The 18,333-nt window shown below is 46.7% G+C and overlaps 1 protein-coding gene across 1 annotated transcript in view; it reads right to left on the reverse strand.

The window, feature by feature from the left end:
* sptbn4b (spectrin, beta, non-erythrocytic 4b) overlaps window positions 1-18,333 on the reverse strand; it is a 361,255-nt gene that overhangs the window by 270,855 nt on the left and 72,067 nt on the right. The window contains exons 8-10 of the mRNA XM_085973416.1: window positions 9,664-9,851; window positions 5,988-6,105; window positions 16-174 (exon numbers count right to left, since the gene is read on the reverse strand). Coding sequence (XP_085829542.1) covers window positions 16-174; window positions 5,988-6,105; window positions 9,664-9,851 — 465 coding nt within the window. The remainder of the gene's footprint in view (window positions 1-15; window positions 175-5,987; window positions 6,106-9,663; window positions 9,852-18,333) is intronic.

Raw genomic sequence — 18,333 nt, forward strand, 5'->3', positions numbered from 1 at the left:
ACACGGAGCACCCACCTGGGAGATGAGGCGCTGGTTCTCGTTTAACCAGGTCTCGCGCATCGCGGCCTTGTGATCGAATCGATGTGCCAACTGCTCTAGCTTCTCCTGGCGAATGAGCTCATTCCGCAGTGCCACCTCACGCTCATGCTCCGCCTTCTCCAGTCTCTCCCAGGCCTAAGGGAGAAAGAAGGCCAAAAAACACATACAAAATAGGAATTAGTACTGCAGGCGGCAAACCTACAGCCTAGAGAGAGGGTGAGAGACAGTGAGAGACAGAGAGAGAATTCGAGACAAAGAGACAGAGTGAGAGACAGTGAGACACAGAGTGAGAGACAGACAGAGAGAGAGAGACAGACAGAGAGAGAGAGAGAAATAGTGAGAGACAGAGTGAGAGACACAGAGAGAGAGAGAGACAGGGTGAGAGTGAGAGACAGAGAGAGAGACAGAGTGAGAGACAGAGAGAGAGAGAGAGAGAGTGAGAGAGACAGTGAGAGAGACAGTGAGAGTGAAAGAGTGAGAGAGAGTGAGAAACACAGTGTAAGAAACACAGTGAGAGACACAGAGAGACACACAGAGGGACAGAGAGCGAGAGACAGAGAGAGAGACAGAGAGACAGATAGAGAGAGAGACAGAGACAGAGAGACAGACAGAGAGAGAGACAGAGAGAGAGACAGAGGGACAGTGAGACAGAGGGAGAGACATACACAGAGAGAGTGAGAGAGATACACACAGAGAGAGATTATATGCATATTATATATGAGTGTATATTTATACACACAGGGATATATCTGTTTATACACTGTATGGATAGATCTGAGTTTATGTGTTCAACCATACATGTTTTTTCGGTGCTTTGGCAACATAAGATGTACCTTGTCATGCCAATAAAGCAATTTGAATTGAATTGAATTGAGAGACAGGGTGAGTCTCACTCAATCTGTGTATTTGTCTCTCTCCCACTCTCTGAGAGAGTAAGACAGTGAGACAGAGAGAGGGGGAGAGTGAGGGAGACAGAGAAAGAGCGGGGATAGAGAGAGGGAATGAGAGAGGGGGAAAAAGAGAGACAGTGTGAGAGAGAGCAAGTAGCAGACAGAGAAATACAGAGAGACAGAGGGGGAATGGGGTGGGGGGAGAGAGGGAGAGATTAATAACAGGGACACATAAATTAAATCCCTTGGACTGTTCCTTACAAAACTAGTCCCACAGTAATAAAGTTACATAAACGTGTAATAATCTCAGTGGGAGGACAATGGACCCAGCTCAGGAAGGCCGTTATAATTCTAGAGGAACTGACCTATAACACTGGGCTCGGGGACAACACTGGGCTCGGGGACAACACTGGGCTCGGGGGTAAATCTGGGCTCGGGTTGTAATTTTATGCTTCCATCTACACTGCTTACAATGCCGCCTATCTTTGTATCCTAAGCAAAATTGGATATTTGACTTTCTAGCCCATCATCTAATTCATTAATAAATGCGGTGAATAGTTGAGGCCCCAACACAGATCCCTGTGGGACATCACTAGTCACATCCTGCCAATTTGAGCACCTGCCCATTATCCCTACTCTCTGTTTCCTGCCGCTCAGCCAATTTCCTAACCAGGTCAATAATTTGCCCTCAACTTTATCAAATGCCTTCTGGAAGTCCATATAGATAACATCCATAGACACTCCCCTGTCCACTACTTTAGTCACCTCCTCAAAAAATTCAATCAGGTTTGTCAGGCATGACCTACCTTTCACAAATCCATGCTGGCTCTCTCTGATCAACTGAACATTTTCACGGTGTTCAGTCATCCTATCCTTAATTATAGACTCTAGTAATTTCCCGACAACAGATGTTAGGCTAACTGGTCTATAATTCCCTGGTTTCCCCCTCTCGCCATTCTTAAATAGCGGAGTGACATGCGCAATTTTCCAATCTAAAGGAACGGTTCCTGAATCGAGAGAACTTTGGAAGATCATAGTTAGGGCACCTGCAATGTGCTCACCTACTTCCTTCATTCTCCTGCCTTTTCTTATCATCACTGACAGGTGATAAAACATAAAACACTGAAGAAATTTACCATTTTAAGCATTCTACTGCAATCTATACTGAGGTTCCATTGCAGTTCTACAAAAAGGAGTATGAAAAGAAACTTGCAAGGGATATCAAAATCAACACAAAAATGTTTTACAATTATATTAGGATAATAAAGAGGGTGGTCAGGAGCAATGTGGGCCCCTTGAAAACTGATAACGGTGATACTGTCAAAGATAATAAGGAAATAGTGGACACGTTAAATAATTACTTTCCATCAGTATTTACAGTAGAGGGGGATGATAGCATGCCAGACATCCCAAGGAAACTAGTATTTGCTTTAAAACCCTGGGATGGAAACCATCTGGTCCTGGGGATTTATCACTCTTTGGAGCCATTATTTTCTTCATTACTGTTAATTTGCTAATGTGAATTTTGGTGAGTCCTTGTCACTGATTCAATATTAGTTTCCTCTTCCTCTTCTGCAAATATTGTGCAAAGTAATTTTTCAACATAGAATCATAGAATTTACGGCCAATAAGGAGGCCATTCGGCCCATTGTGTCTGTACCGGCCGAAAAAGAGTTATCCAGCCGAACCCCACTTTCCAGCTCTTGGTCCCTAGCCCTGTAGGTTTCGGCACTTCAAGTGCATATCCAAGTACTTTTTAAATGTGATGAGGGTCTCTGCCTCTACCACCCTTTCAGGCAGTGAGTTCCAGACCCCCACCACCCTCTGGGTGAAAAAAGTTCTCCTCAACTCCCCTCTAATCCTTCTACCAATTACTTTAATCTATGGCCCCTGGTTACTGACCTCTCTGTTAAGGGAAATAGGTCCTTCCTATCCACTCTTTCTAGCCTCCACTGTTCCAAAGAAAATAACCCCAGACTATCCAATCTTTCCTCATAGCTAAAATTCCCCAGCCCAGGCAACATCTCGTAAATCTCCTCTGTACCCTTTATAGTGCAATCACATCTTTCCTGTAATGTGGTGACCAGAACTGCACGCAGTACTCTAGCTATGGCCTAACTAGTGTTTTATACAGTTCTAGCATAACCTTCCTGCTCTTACATTCTATGCCTCGGCTAATAAAGGAAAGTATCCCGTATGCCGTCTTAACCACCTTACCTACCTGTCCTGCTACCTTCAGGGATCTGTGGACATGCACTCCAAGGTCCCTCTGTTCCTCTACACTTCTCAGTATCCTACCATTTATAGTGTATTCCGTGCCTTGTTCGCCCTCCCCAAATGCATTACCTCACACTTCTCCGGATTGAATTCCATTTGCCATTGTTCTGCCCACCTGACCAGTCCATTGCTATCTTCCTGCAGTCTACAGCTTTCTTCCTCAATATCAACCTTACGGCCAATTTTTGTATCATCTGCAAACTTCTTAATCAGACTTCCTACATTGAAGTCTAAATCATTGATATATACCACAAAAAGCAAAGGACCTAGTACTGAGCCCTGTGGAACCCCACTGGAAACAGCCTTCCAGTCACAAAAACACCCTTCAATCATTATCCTTTGTTTCCTGCCTCTAAGCCAATTTTGGATTCAACTTGCCACTTTCCCTTGGATCCCAAGGGCTTTTACTTTTCTCACCAGTCTGCCATGTGGGACCTTATCAAAGGCCTTGCTAAAATCCATAACGACTACATCAAATGCACTAACCTCATCGACCCTCCTTGTTACCTCCTCAAAAAATTCAATCAAGTTAGTCAGACACTTAACAAATCCATGCTGACTGTCCTTGATTAATCCGTGACTTTCTAAATGAAGATTTATCCTGTCCCTCAGAATTTGTTTCCAATAACTTGCCCACCACCGAGGTTAGGCTGACTGGCCTGTAATTACTCGGTCTATCCCTGTAACGTTCGTGTGTAATTGAGACACGGACTGCAGAAGTTGGTTATAACAGGTGTTTACTGAATGGAGACAAAACTGGAACTACTATACAAAGTTACTGCACAGGCTTATATACAGGGGTGGTCACTACTGGTACTGCAGTATACAGGGGCTGCAGAATATAGTTCATTCTTCAAGGTACATACACTACAATCCCTTTCTCCCTTCTTAAACAACAGTACAATGTTCGCAGTCCTCCAGTGTTCCGGCACCACGCCTGTAGCCAGAGAGGATTGGAAAATGATGGTCAGAGCCTCTGGTGTTTCCTCTTTTACTTCTCTTAACAGTCTGGGATACATTTCATCTGGGCCTGGGGATTTATCCACTTTCAAAGATGCTAAGGGGGAAAAAATCAGTATCGCCCCGTTTGGGGCGCCATTATCGGCCGTGCGCAAAGTTTAGCGCCTGGCGCTAATTATCGCCTCCGACAGCAAACTTGGCTTTATCGCCCCTGGAGGTGATTGGAGCGCTAAATCAGGCGCTTCACACCTGTCTTAAGGCGCAAAGTCCGAGGAGCGAGGCGCTACCTCAGAGCGCTGGCAAAGCAAGGAAGGGCAAATCAAAATGAACCTGCAAAGTGCTGCTCAGTACTCAAAACTCCTTCACACAGCGTTGAATCTCTCCAGAAGTCTCTCTCTCTCTCTCAGAATGCGTGGTGCAAAAATGTCACCGACAAAAAAGGCAGGAAGCGGTCGCCTTTAAATAGCGCTCCCCCCAGTCCCTTTCTGACAGCAAAACACTCCCCGCAACCTGTCGTTGCTAGCGGGGGGCGCCACTCAATATCCGGTCCGGGGCGCTAATGGGGCGTTGCGCACTCGACTGACGTCACGATCTGCCGGCGCAGGAGATCGTGGCGGTACTGTTTAGCGCCGCCGCAAAATGCCTAGTTAATTTCACGAGTGGTGCAAACATCGCCGCGCCCGGGCGCTAGTGGCTTTGCGCCCCATTAGCGCCCTCTTAAGGCGTTAACAGGAGGCGCAAACAACTGAATTTTTCCCCCTAAACCTCTTAATACTGCCTCTCTCACCAAGTTTATCTCGTCTAATATTTCACACTCCTCCTTATGTCTACATCGTCCCTCTCTTTAATGAAGACAGATGCAAAGTATTCATTAAGAACCATACCCATGTCTTTCGCCTCAAAAAGGTAACCTTACGGTCTTTCTTTAGTTATCCTCTTGCTCTTAATGTATTTATAAAACAACTTTGGGTTTTCCTTGATTTTATTTGCCAATATTTTTTCATGCCTTCTCTTTGCTTTCCTAATTTCCTTTTTAATTTCACCCCTGCACTTTCTATACTCCTCTAGGCTTTCTGCAGTATTGAGCACTCGGTATCCGACAAAAGCTTCCCTTTTTTCCCTTATCCTACTCTGTATGGCCCTTGTCCTCCAGGGGGCTCTATATTTGGGAGTCCCACCCTTTTTCTTCGTGGGAACATATTTGCTCTGAACCCTCACTACCTCCTCCTTGAATGCTTCCCTCTGCCATTTCCTTATTTTTATTTATAAGATCACCGTTATCAGTTTTCAAGGGGCCCACATTGCTCCTGACTACCCTCTTTTTCCTAATATAATTGTAAAAGGTTTTGTGTTGATTTTGATATCCCAGGCAAGTTTCTTTTCATGCTCCCTTTTTGTTGCTCTTGCTATCTGTTTTGTCACCTTTTGCTGTTCTTTGTATCTTTCCCTTTCGCAGGGTCTGTGCCATTCTTTGTATTTTGGTCTGCTTTTTGCTTTTCGTTCTATGCTGTCCCTTACCTCTTAAGTCATCATGGCTGGGTTTTTTTGGCAAGTGGAGCTCTTGCCCCTTAGGGGTATAAAGTGGTTCTGTATCACATTAAGTTCCTTTTTGAACAGCTCCACTGATCTTCTGCTGTTTTCCCCATTATGGGAGGAGATGGGGGACCCACTGCTCAAACACAATCAGCAGCAACTGCATCATGCTGGAGCCAGGTCACTGAGGCAGCCTGTGTGTTACTGTAGACACGGTGGTGGGTAAGTGAACTCGCAGCTCCCTCGAGGCACTGATGAAGATATTGAGAGCAGTCAGTGGTCACTCACCCTGTTGATGTCAGAGATCAGTTTGCCCTCGTGAGGCGTGTAAAGCTTTTGATTGTTTGCCCGCAGTTTGCTCTGAATGGTGAAAAGCAGGACCTCCAGATTCCCCTTCTCCTCGAACCTGAACGGAGAGACAGAAAGCACTTCAGCCCCGGGCCCCACACACACACACTGCCGCCTTCACACAGAAATGACCAGGGCTTTATCCTGCGTGCACTCGCAGCCCAACTCCCCAAACACATTCTCATAATCACTGGTGTTGGTCTGAGCTCCATTTCTGACCCAGGGAGGGGACACCTCCTGAGAAGACCACATAACTCACATCAGTGTGGCTCAGTGGGTAGCATTCTCGCCTCTGAGTCAGAAAGTCAAGGGCTCAAGTCCCACTCCAGTGACTTGAGCCTATAATCTAGGCTGGCGCTCCAGTGCAGTACTGAGGGAGTATTTATCACTAAAACAGACGATCTGGTCATTTTCTCATTGCTGTTTGTGGGAGCTTGCTGTGCGCAATTTAGCTGCCGCATTTCCTACATTACAATAGTGACTACGCTTCAAAAAGTACTTCATTGGCTGAAAGTGCTTTGGAACATCCCGAGGACGTGAAAGGCGCTATAGAAATGCAAATCTTTCTTTATCAGACGGTTGTGTGATGTGAAACTGCTCAGGAATTTCTTTCAGTGTAGATCTTGCAAGTGAGGCTCTATTACATAGAAACATAGAAGATTACGTTTCCCCAACCTGTGCTCTGTCACAGACATGAGGAGCCAGGCAGCCTGCTGCTGTGTGGGAATAGGCAATGATTCTATGAACAGGGCACAACAAGGTAGCAAATGTAACCCCACTATTTAAGAAAGGAGGGAGAGAGAAAATGGGGAACTACAGACCAGTTAGCCTGACATCAGTAGTAGGGAAAATGCTAGAATCTATTATTAAGGACATGGTAACAGGGCACTTAGAAAGTAATAATAGGATTGGGCAGAGTCAACAGAGACAGGAAATCGTATTTGACGAATCTGTTGGAGTTTTTTGAGGTTGTAACTATCAGAATAGATAAGGGGGAACCAGTGGATGTGGTGTATTTGGATTTTCAGAAGGCATTCGATAAGGTGCCCCACAAGAGGTTATTAAACAAAATTAGGGCTCATGGGATTGGGGGCAATATACTAGCATGGATTGAGGATTGGTTAACGGACAGAAAACAGAGGGTAGGAATAAACGGGTAATTTTCGGGTTGGCAGGCTGTAACTAGTGGGGTACCACAAAGATCAGTGCTTGGGCCTCAGCTATTCACAATCTGTATCAATGATTTGGATGAGGGGACCAAATGTAATATATCCAAGTTTGCTGATGATACAAAGCTGGGTGGGAATGTAAGTTGTGAGGAGGATGCAAAGAGGCTTCAAGGGGATATAGACAGGCTAAGTGAGTGGGCAAGAACATGGCAAATGGAATATAATGTGGAGAAATGTGAAGTTATTCACTTTGGTAGGAAAAATAGAAAAGCAGAGTATTTTTTAAATGGTGAGAGATTGGGAAATGTTGGTGTTCAGATGGACCTGGGTGTCCTTGTACACGAATCACTGAAAGTTAACATGCAGGTACAGCAAGCAATTAGGAAAGCTAATGGTATGTTGGTCTTTATTACAAGAGGATTTGATTATAAGAGTAAAGTTGTCTTACTGCAATTATATAGGGCCCTGGTGAGACCACACCTGGAGTATTGTGTACAGTTTTGGTCTCCTTACCTAAGGAAGGATATACTTGCCATAGAGGGAGTGCAACGAAGGTTCACCAGACTGGTTCCTGGGATGGGGGGATTGTCCCAGGAGGAGAGATTGAGTAGACTAGGCCTATATTCTCTAGAGTTTAGAAGAATGAGAGGTGATCTCATTGAAATATACAAAATTCTTACAGGGCTTGACAGGGTAGATGCAGGGAGGATGTTTCCCCTGGCTGGGGAGTCCAGAACCAGGGGTCACAGTCTCAGAATAAGGGGTCGGCTATTTAGGACTGAGATGAGGAGAAATTTCTTCACTCAGAGGGTGGTGAATCTTTGGAATTCTCTTCCCCAGAGGGCTGTGGAGGCTCAGTCGTTGAGTATATTCAAGGCAGAGATCAATAGATTTTTGGATTTTAAGGGAATCAAGGGATATGGGGATAGTGCAGGAAAGTGGAGTTGAGGTAGAAGATCAGCCATGATCTTATTGAATGGCGGAGCAGGCACGAGGGGCCAAATGGCCGACTCCTGCTCCTATTTCTTATGCTTCTTATGTAACACACGTCTCTAGGGGCAGATAAACCCCAGAGTCACTCTCATGAACTATATTCACTGAACTTCCAGCCTAGCCATTAAACATCGACCACAGCAACCACTAGATTACATTGTCTTCAGAGGGGCATCAGAAATGGAAATGGAGGCCGAGCTGGGACAAGAGATTCGACAGAACTTGGCTAAGGAGCTGCGTTTTTCGAGAGCTTTGGAAGGTGGAGAGCAGGGAGCTGGACGAAGGCTCTGGAGGGGAGGATTCTATGAAGGGTGTAGGGCACCAATTCCTGGGGAGACAGCTCATTACCGAAGTTTCTGACACCAATGGTGGATGAGCGGAGGGGGTGCACAGAAAGCTGGAGTTAGAGAAATGATGGCCTAGAGATTCCACAGTCCTCACTTCGTCGCTATCAATGTAGCAGGCGGAGTTCCCGCCCGCTCTCACTGAAGGTCCCAACAGAAATTCCGGGAACGGGCTGATTTGCATATCCGGACAGGAGGTGGGAGTCTGGAAGGACTGCCAGTAGCAGGAGCCTCAGCCCGAGCCCATCGCCCTCTGACACACCAGACACATTCTTACTGTAGAACTCTTCAACTCCCACTACAGGATTCAGGGACAGACTCGCTGGGTCTCACCGGGCAGGAGTTCCACTGAGGCGTTTCAACAGCGTAAAGCAAGGAATTTGCCGGAAATCCTGATCATGCAACAAGCCCCAGGAGTGAGAGGGCCGGAGCGGTGTGCACACCCCGCGCGGGGGTTGGGATTCTTACACAAGGATTTGCAACTTAATACTTTGAGAACCTTTGGGAGGGGGGAAGTCAGTGAGCACAGGGGCGGTGGTCGACTGGGACTTAGTGTGGGATAGAACACAAGCAGACAATAAGCTGGAGTTTATGAAATGAGCAGTATGAGATGCTCTGTCCGAACACTCCCTGTCCGGACACCCCCTGTCCGGACACCCCCTGTCTGGATACCCCTGTCCGGGCACCCCCTGTCTGGACACCCCCTGTCCGGACACCCCCTGTCCTGACACCCCCTGTCCGGACACCCCCTGCCCGGACACCCCCTGTCCTGACACCCCCTGTCCGGACACCCCCTTTCCGGACACCCCTGTCCGGATACCCCCTGTCCGGACACCCCCTGCCCGGACACCCCCTGCCCGGACACCGCCTGCCCGGACACCGCCTGCCCGGACACCCCCTGCCCGGACACCCCCTGCCCGGACATCCCCTGCCCGGACACCCCCTGCCTGGACACCCCCTGCCCGGACACCCCCTGCCCGGACATCCCCTGCCCAGACACCCCCTGCCTGGACACCCCCTGCCCGGACACCCTCTATCCGGATGCAGTCAGATACCCTGTGCCTATGACTAAGCCCAGCGACTGTTATTTTTCTCACTCTCAGTGCCTACTTGAATGGTTTCTCCACGGTGCAGTAGGTGGTGAAGGCTTGTAGCTGCTGCTGAACTCCTGCTAATGAGTTTGCAAATCGTTGATTGCTGATAAGAGCGATGGTTTGTTCAATCCACTCGAGCAGCTCAGATGCCAGTGATTCATATCTCGCAATAATCTGTTCAATCTCCAGAGCGTTGTCCAGGACCTGTCAGAGAGAGGCAGAGAGAGAAAGAGAACGAGAGAGAGGCAGAGAGACAGACAGAGAGAGACAGAGAGAGAGAGAGCGAGAGAGAGAAAGACAGAGACAGAGATAGAACGTGAAAGAGAGACAGAGAAAAAGCAAGAGCGAGAGAATGAGAAAGGGGTAGAGATAAAGTGAGAGATACACAGACAGAGAAGACAGAGTGAGAGATAGTGAGATACACAGACAGAGTGAGAGATAGTGAGATACACACAGACAGACAGAGTGAGAGATAGTGAGATACACAGACAGAGAGTGAGAGATAGTGAGATACACACAGAGTGAGAGATAGTGAGATACACAGACAGACAGAGTGAGAGATAGTGAGATACACACAGACAGAGTGAGAGATAGTGAGATACACAGGCAGACAGAGTGAGAGATAGTGAGATACACACAGACAGAGTGAGAGATAGTGAGATACACAGACAGACAGAGTGAGAGATAGTGAGATACACAGACAGACAGAGTGAGAGATAGTGAGATACACACAGACAGAGTGAGAGAGATAGTGAGATACACAGACAGACAGAGTGAGGGATAGTGAGATACACACAGACAGAGTGAGAGAGATAGTGAGATACACAGACAGACAGAGTGAGAGATAGTGAGATACACGCAGACACACAGAGTGAGAGATAGTGAGATACACAGACAGACAGAGTGAGAGATAGTGAGATACACACAGACAGAGTGAGAGAGATAGTGAGATACACAGACAGACAGAGTGAGGGATAGTGAGATACACACAGACAGAGTGAGAGAGATAGTGAGATACACAGACAGACAGAGTGAGAGATAGTGAGATACACGCAGACAGAGTGAGAGATAGTGAGATACACACAGACAGAGTGAGAGATAGTGAGATACACACAGACAGAGTGAGAGATAGTGAGATACACAGACAGAGTGAGAGATAGTGAGATACACACAGACAGACAGAGTGAGAGATAGAGAGATACACACAGACAGAGAGAGTGAGAGATAGTGAGATACACACAGACAGAGTGAGAGATAGTGAGATACACACAGACAGAGTGAGAGATAGTGAGATACACAGACAGACAGACAAAGACAAAGTCACAGGTAGTGAGGGAGACAGAGAGAGTGAAAGGAACACAGAAACAGACACAGAGACATACACATGCAGAGAAACAGAGGTCAGACAGAGATAGACAGAGAGAGAGAGAGATAGTCAATGGGAGAGGGAGAGAGAGCGTGATACAGATCGTGAGATATGCATAGAGGGAGAGGAGAGAGATGCCCACAGACAGAAAGATAGTGAGAGAGAAAAAAGGAAAGCAACATAGACCGAGAGATGCAGAGTGAGAGAGAAAAGATAAACCATGAGAGGGAATGAATAAAGATTTAGAGTGTGAGTCGAGAAGAGAGTACAAGAACATGAGAAACACAGACAACAGAGAGATAGAAAGAATAAAAGACAGAATAAGAGGGTTTGAGAGGATGAGAGGGATAGAGAGAGACACACACACAAAGTGAAAAACAGTGAGACAGAACAAGGGAAAAGGAACAAGAGGGTCAGAGAAAGGTCAGTGTATAATTGTGTAAACACACAAACATATTTTAGAGCGGGGGAAAGGCTCAATTTTTATAATTGAAAAGACAAGTCAGCTGATAAGCAAGAGAGAGGAGAGGCGAGAGGGGAGAGGGAGGGAGAGAGAGAGAAAGGAGAGAGAGAGGAGAGATAGAGAGAGAAAGGAAAGAGAGAGAGGAGAGGGCAAGAGAGAGAGAGAGGGCAAGACAGCAAGAGAAGTGAGAGACAGCAAGAGAGAATGAGAGTGAGAGCGAGAGGGAGAATGAGAGAGCAAGAGAAAAATTGCAACAGAGAGAGCGAGACAGACAGGGGGAGAGCGAGAGCGAAAGAGTGAGCGAGCGAATGAGACAACGAGACCATGCATGAGAGCAAAAAGAGCAAAAGATGAGAGAGAAAACGAGAGAGCAAGGGAGAGAGGGAGAGAACGAGAGAGTGTGAGTGAGAGGGGGAAAGAGAGCATGCGATAGAGTGAGTGTGAAAGAGCGAGCGAGAGCATGAATTAATGGAGGGAGAACAGGGAGTAACTGAGGGTGAGCGAGAGCGAGAGAGAGAGAGGGAGCGAGAGGAAGGGAGCGAGAGAGAGGGAGAGTGAGAGAGAGAGAGAGAGCGAGTGCAGGGAGGTACTCAGAGATGGAAGTAATGAAGAGAGGGCAGCGAGTGACTCAGGGAGAGCAGAGAGTAAGAGAGAGACAGAGCAGGCTGCAAGAGAGAGATCAGCGTGTAACTGAGAGATCAGCGTGTAACTGAGAGATCAGCGTGTAACTGAGAGATCAGCGTGTAACTGAGAGAGATCAGCGTGTAACTGAGAGAGATCAGCGTGTAACTGAGAGAGATCAGTGTGTAACTGAGAGATCAGCGTGTAACTGAGAGATCAGTGTGTAACTGAGAGATCAGTGTGTAACTGAGAGGGATCAGTGTGTAACTGAGAGAGATCAGTGTGTAACTGAGAGAGATCAGCGTGTAACTGAGAGTTCAGCGTGTAACTGAGAGAGATCAGCGTGTAACTGAGAGAGATCAGCGTGTAACTGAGAGAGATCAGTGTGTAACTGAGAGATCAGCGTGTAACTGAGAGATCAGCGTGTAACTGAGAGAGATCAGTGTGTAACTGAGAGAGATCAGCGTGTAACTGAGAGAGATCAGTGTGTAACTGAGAGAGATCAGTGTGTAACTGAGAGAGATCAGCGTGTAACTGAGATCAGTGTGTAACTGAGAGATCAGTGTGTAACTGAGACAGATCAGCGTGTAACTGAGAGATCAGCGTGCAACTGAGAGATCAGCGTGTAACTGAGAGATCAGCGTGTAACTGAGAGAGATCAGCGTGTAACTGAGAGATCAGCGTGTAACTGAGAGATCAGCGTATAACTGAGAGATCAGCGGGTAACTGAGAGAGATCAGCGTGTAACTGAGAGAGATCAGTGTGTAACTGAGAGAGATCAGTGTGTAACTGAGAGATATCAGCGTGTAACTGAGAGATCAGTGTGTAACTGAGAGAGAGCAGTGTGTAACTGAGAGAGATCAGTGTGTAACTGAGAGAGATCAGCGGGTAACTGAGAGATATCAGTGTGTAACTGAGAGAGATCAGTGTGTAACTGAGAGAGATCAGCGTGTAACTGAGAGAGATCAGCGTGTAACTGAGAGATCAGCGTGTAACTGAGAGAGATCAGTGTGTAACTGAGAGATCAGCGTGTAACTGAGAGAGATCAGCGTGTAACTGAGAGAGATCAGCGTGTAACTGAAAGAGACCAGCGTGTAACTGAAAGAGATCAGCGTGTAACTGAGAGAGATCAACGTGTAACTGAGAGAGATCAGCGTGTAACTGAGAGAGATCAGTGTGTAACTGAGAGAGATCAGCGTGCAACTGAGAGAGATCAGTGTGTAACTGAGAGGGATCAGTGTGTAACTGAGAGATAAGCGTGTAACTGAGAGAGATCAGTGTGTAACTGAGAGATCAGTGTGTAACTGAGAGAGATCAGCGTGTAACAGAGAGATCAGCGTGTAACTGAGAGATCAGCGTGTAACTGAGAGGTCAGCGTGTAACTGAGAGAGATCAGTGTGTAACTGAGAGAGATCAGTGTGTAACTGAGAGATCAGCGTGTAACTGAGAGAGATCAGCGTGTAACTGAGAGATCAACGTGTAACTGAGAGAGATCAGCGTGTAACTGAGAGATCAGCGTGTAACTGAGAGAGATCAGCGTGTAACTGAGAGATCAACGTGTAACTGAGAGAGATCAGCGTGTAACTGAGAGAGATCAGCGTGTAACTGAGAGAGATCAACGTGTAACTGAGAGAGATCAGCGTGTAACTGAGAGAGATCAGTGTGTAACTGAGAGAGATCAGTGTGTAACTGAGAGAGATCAGCGTGTAACTGAGAGAGATCAGTGTGTAACTGAGAGATCAGCGTGTAACTGAGAGAGATCAGCATGTAACTGAGAGATCAGCGTGTAACTGAGAGAGATCAGTGTGTAACTGAGAGATCAGCGTGTAACTGAGAGAGATCAGCGTGTAACTGAGAGAGATCAGCGTGTAACTGAGAGAGATCAGCGTGTAACTGAGAGAGATCAGTGTGTAACTGAGAGATCAGCGCGTAACTGAGAGAGATCAGCGTGCAACTGAGAGAGATCAGCGTGTAACTGAGAGAGATCAGTGTGTAACTGAGAGATCAGTGTGTAACTGAGAGAGATCAGCGTGTAACTGAGAGGTCAGCGTGTAACTGAGAGAGATCAGCATGTAACTGAGAGAGATCAGTGTGTAACTGAGAGAGATCAGTGTGTAACTGAGAGATCAGTGTGTAACTGAGAGAGATCAGCGTGTAACTGAGACAGATCAGTGTGTAACTGAAAGAGATCAGCGTGTAACTGAGAGAGATCAGCGTGTAACTGAGAGAGATCAACGTGTAGCTGAGAGAGATCAGCGTGTAACTGAGAGAGATCAGTGTGTAACTGAGAGAGGTCAGCGTGTAACTGAGAGAGATCAGTGTGTAACTGAGAGATCAGCGTGTAACTGAGAGAGATCAGTGTGTAACTGAGAGATCAGTGTGTAACTGAGAGAGATCAGCGTGTAACTGAGAGAGATCAGCGTGTAACTGAGAGATCAGCGTGTAACTGAGAGGTCAGCGTGTAACTGAGAGAGATCAGTGTGTAACTGAGAGAGATCAGTGTGTAACTGAGAGATCAGCGTGTAACTGAGAGAGATCAGCGTGTAACTGAGAGATCAGCGTGTAACTGAGAGAGATCAACGTGTAACTGAGAGAGATCAGCGTGTAACTGAGAGAGATCAGCGTGTTACTGAGAGATCAACGTGTAACTGAGAGAGATCAGCGTGTAACTGAGAGAGATCAGTGTGTAACTGAGAGAGATCAGTGTGTAACTGAGAGATCAGCGTGTAACTGAGAGAGATCAGTGTGTAACTGAGAGATCAGTGTGTAACTGAGAGAGATCAGCGTGTAACTGAGAGAGATCAGCGTGTAACTGAGAGAGATCAGTGTGTAACTGAGGGAGATCAGCGTGTAACTGAGAGGTCAGTGTGTAACTGAGAGATCAGCGTGTAACTGAGAGAGATCAGTGTGTAACTGAGGGAGATCAGCGTGTAACTGAGAGAGATCAGTGTGTAACTGAGGGAGATCAGCGTGTAACTGAGAGAGATCAGCGTGTAACTGAGAGAGATCAGTGTGTAACTGAGGGAGATCAGCGTGTAACTGAGAGAGATCAGCGTGTAACTGAGAGAGATCAGCGTGTATATGAGCAAGATCAGCGTGTAACTGAGAGAGATCAGCGTGTAACTGAGAGAGATCAGCGTGTAACTGAGAGATCAGCGTGTAACTGAGAGAGATCAGCGTGTAACTGAGAGAGATCAGCGTGTAACTGAGAGAGATCAGTGTGTAACTGAGAGAGATCAGTGTGTAACTGAGAGATCAGCGTGTAACTGAGAGAGATCAGTGTGTAACTGAGAGAGATCAGCGTGTAACTGAGAGATCAGCGTGTAACTGAGAGAGATCAGCGTGTAACTGAGAGATCAGTGTGTAACTGAGAGAGATCAGCATGTAACTGAGAGAGATCAGCGTGTAACTGAGAGAGATCAGCGTGTAACTGAGGGAGATCAGCGTGTAACTGAGAGATCAGTGTGTAACTGAGAGATCAGCGTGTAACTGAGAGAGATCAGTGTGTAACTGAGGGAGATCAGCGTGTAACTGAGAGAGATCAGCGTGTAACTGAGAGAGGTCAGTGTGTAACTGAGGGAGATCAGCGTGTAACTGAGAGAGATCAGCGTGTAACTGAGAGAGAAGAGTGTGTAACTGAGAGAGATCAGCGTGTAACTGAGAGAGATCAGCGTGTAACTGAGAAAGATCAGCGTGTAACTGAGAGAGATCAGCGTGTAACTGAGAGAGATCAGTGTGTAACTGAGACAGATCAGCGTGTAACGGAGAGAGATCAGCGTGTAACTGAGAGAGATCAGCGTGTAACTGAGAGAGATCAGCGTGTAACTGAGAGAGATCAGCGTGTAACTGAGAGAGATCAGTGTGTAACTGAGAGAGATCTGCGTGTAACTGAGAGAGATCAGCGTGTAACTGAGAGAGATCAGCGTGTAACTGAGAGATCAGCGTGTAACTGAGAGAGATCAGCGTGTAACTGAGGGAGATCAGCGTGTAACTGAGAGGTCAGTGTGTAACTGAGAGATCAGCATGTAACTGAGAGAGATCAGTGTGTAACTGAGGGAGATCAGCGTGTAACTGAGAGAGATCAGTGTGTAACTGAGGGAGATCAGCGTGTAACTGAGAGAGATCAGCGTGTAACTGAGAGAGATCAGTGTGTAACTGAGGGAGATCAGCGTGTAACTGAGAGAGATCAGCGTGTAACTGAGAGAGATCAGCGTGTATATGAGCAAGATCAGCGAGTAACTGAGAGAGATCAGCGTGTAACTGAAAGATATCAGCGTGTAACTGAGAGAGATCAGTGTGTAACTGAGAGAGATCAGTGTGTAACTGAGAGATCAGCGTGTAACTGAGAGAGATCAGTGTGTAACTGAGAGAGATCAGCGTGTAACTGAGAGAGATCAGCGTGTTACTGAGAGAGATCAGCGTGTAACTGAGAGATCAGTGTGTAACTGAGAGAGATCAGCGTGTAACTGAGAGAGATCAGTGTGTAACTGAGGGAAATCGGCGTGTAACTGAGAGATCAGTGTGTAACTGAGAGATCAGCGTGTAACTGAGAGAGATCAGTGTGTAACTGAGGGAGATCAGCGTGTAACTGAGAGAGATCAGCGTGTAACTGAGAGAGATCAGTGTGTAACTGAGGGAGATCAGCGTGTAACTGAGAGAGATCAGCGTGTAACTGAGAGAGATCAGTGTGTAACTGAGGGAGATCAGCGTGTAACTGAGAGAGATCAGCGTGTAACTGAGAGAGATCAGCGTGTATATGAGCAAGATCAGCGTGTAACTGAGAGAGATCAGCGTGTAACTGAGAGAGATCAGCGTGTAACTGAGAGAGATCAGTGTGTAACTGAGAGAGATCAGCGTGTAACTGAGTGAGATCAGCGTGTAACTGAGAGAGATCAGCGTGTAACTGAGAGAGATCAGCCTGTAACTGAGAGATCAGCGTGTAACTGAGAGAGATCAGCGTGTAACTGAGAGAGATCAGTGTGTAACTGAGAATGATCAGCGTGTAACTGAGAGAGATCAGCGTGTAACTGAGAGAGATCAGTGTGTAACTGAGAGAGATCAGCGTGTAACTGAGAGGGATCAGTGTGTAACTGAGAGTGATCAGCGTGTAACTGAGAGAGATCAGCGTGTAACTGAGAGAGATCAGCGTGTAACTGAGAGAGATCAGTGTGTAACTGAGTGATCAGCGTGTAACTGACAGATCAGCGTGTAACTGAGAGAGATCAGCGTGTAACTGAGAGAGATCAGTGTGTAACTGAGAGAGATCAGTGTGTAACTGAGAGAGATCAGCGTGTAACTGAGAGAGATCAGTGTGTAACTGAGAGATCAGCGTGTAACTGAGAGAGATCAGCATGTAACTGAGAGATCAGCGTGTAACTGAGAGAGATCAGTGTGTAACTGAGAGATCAGCGTGTAACTGAGAGAGATCAGCGTGTAACTGAGAGAGATCAGCGTGTAACTGAGAGATCAGCGTGTAACTGAGAGAGATCAGTGTGTAACTGAGAGATCAGCGCGTAACTGAGAGTGATCAGCGTGTAACTGAGAGAGATCAGCGTGCAACTGAGAGAGATCAGCGTGTAACTGAGAGAGATCAGTGTGTAACTGAGAGATCAGTGTGTAACTGAGAGAGATCAGCGTGTAACTGAGAGGTCAGCGTGTAACTGAGAGAGATCAGCATGTAACTGAGAGAGATCAGTGTGTAACTGAGAGAGATCAGTGTGTAACTGAGAGAGATCAGTGTGTAACTGAGAGAGATCAGCGTGTAACTGAGACAGATCAGTGTGTAACTGAAAGAGATCAGCGTGTAACTGAGAGAGATCAGCGTGTAACTGAGAGAGATCAACGTGTAACTGAGAGAGATCAGCGTGTAACTGAGAGAGATCAGTGTGTAACTGAGAGAGGTCAGCGTGTAACTGAGAGAGATCAGTGTGTAACTGAGAGATCAGCGTGTAACTGAGAGAGATCAGTGTGTAACTGAGAGATCAGTGTGTAACTGAGAGAGATCAGCGTGTAACTGAGAGAGATCAGCGTGTAACTGAGAGAGATCAGCGTGTAACTGAGAGATCAGCGTGTAACTGAGAGGTCAGCGTGTAACTGAGAGAGATCAGTGTGTAACTGAGAGAGATCAGTGTGTAACTGAGAGATCAGCGTGTAACTGAGAGAGATCAGCGTGTAACTGAGAGAGATCAACGTGTAACTGAGAGAGATCAGCGTGTAACTGAGAGAGATCAGCGTGT

Source organism: Somniosus microcephalus, chromosome 34 (genome assembly GCF_052327205.1).
Source record: "Somniosus microcephalus isolate GS21.2 chromosome 34, FLI_Smic_1.0, whole genome shotgun sequence".
In the NCBI taxonomy this organism is placed as follows: domain Eukaryota; kingdom Metazoa; phylum Chordata; class Chondrichthyes; order Squaliformes; family Somniosidae; genus Somniosus; species Somniosus microcephalus.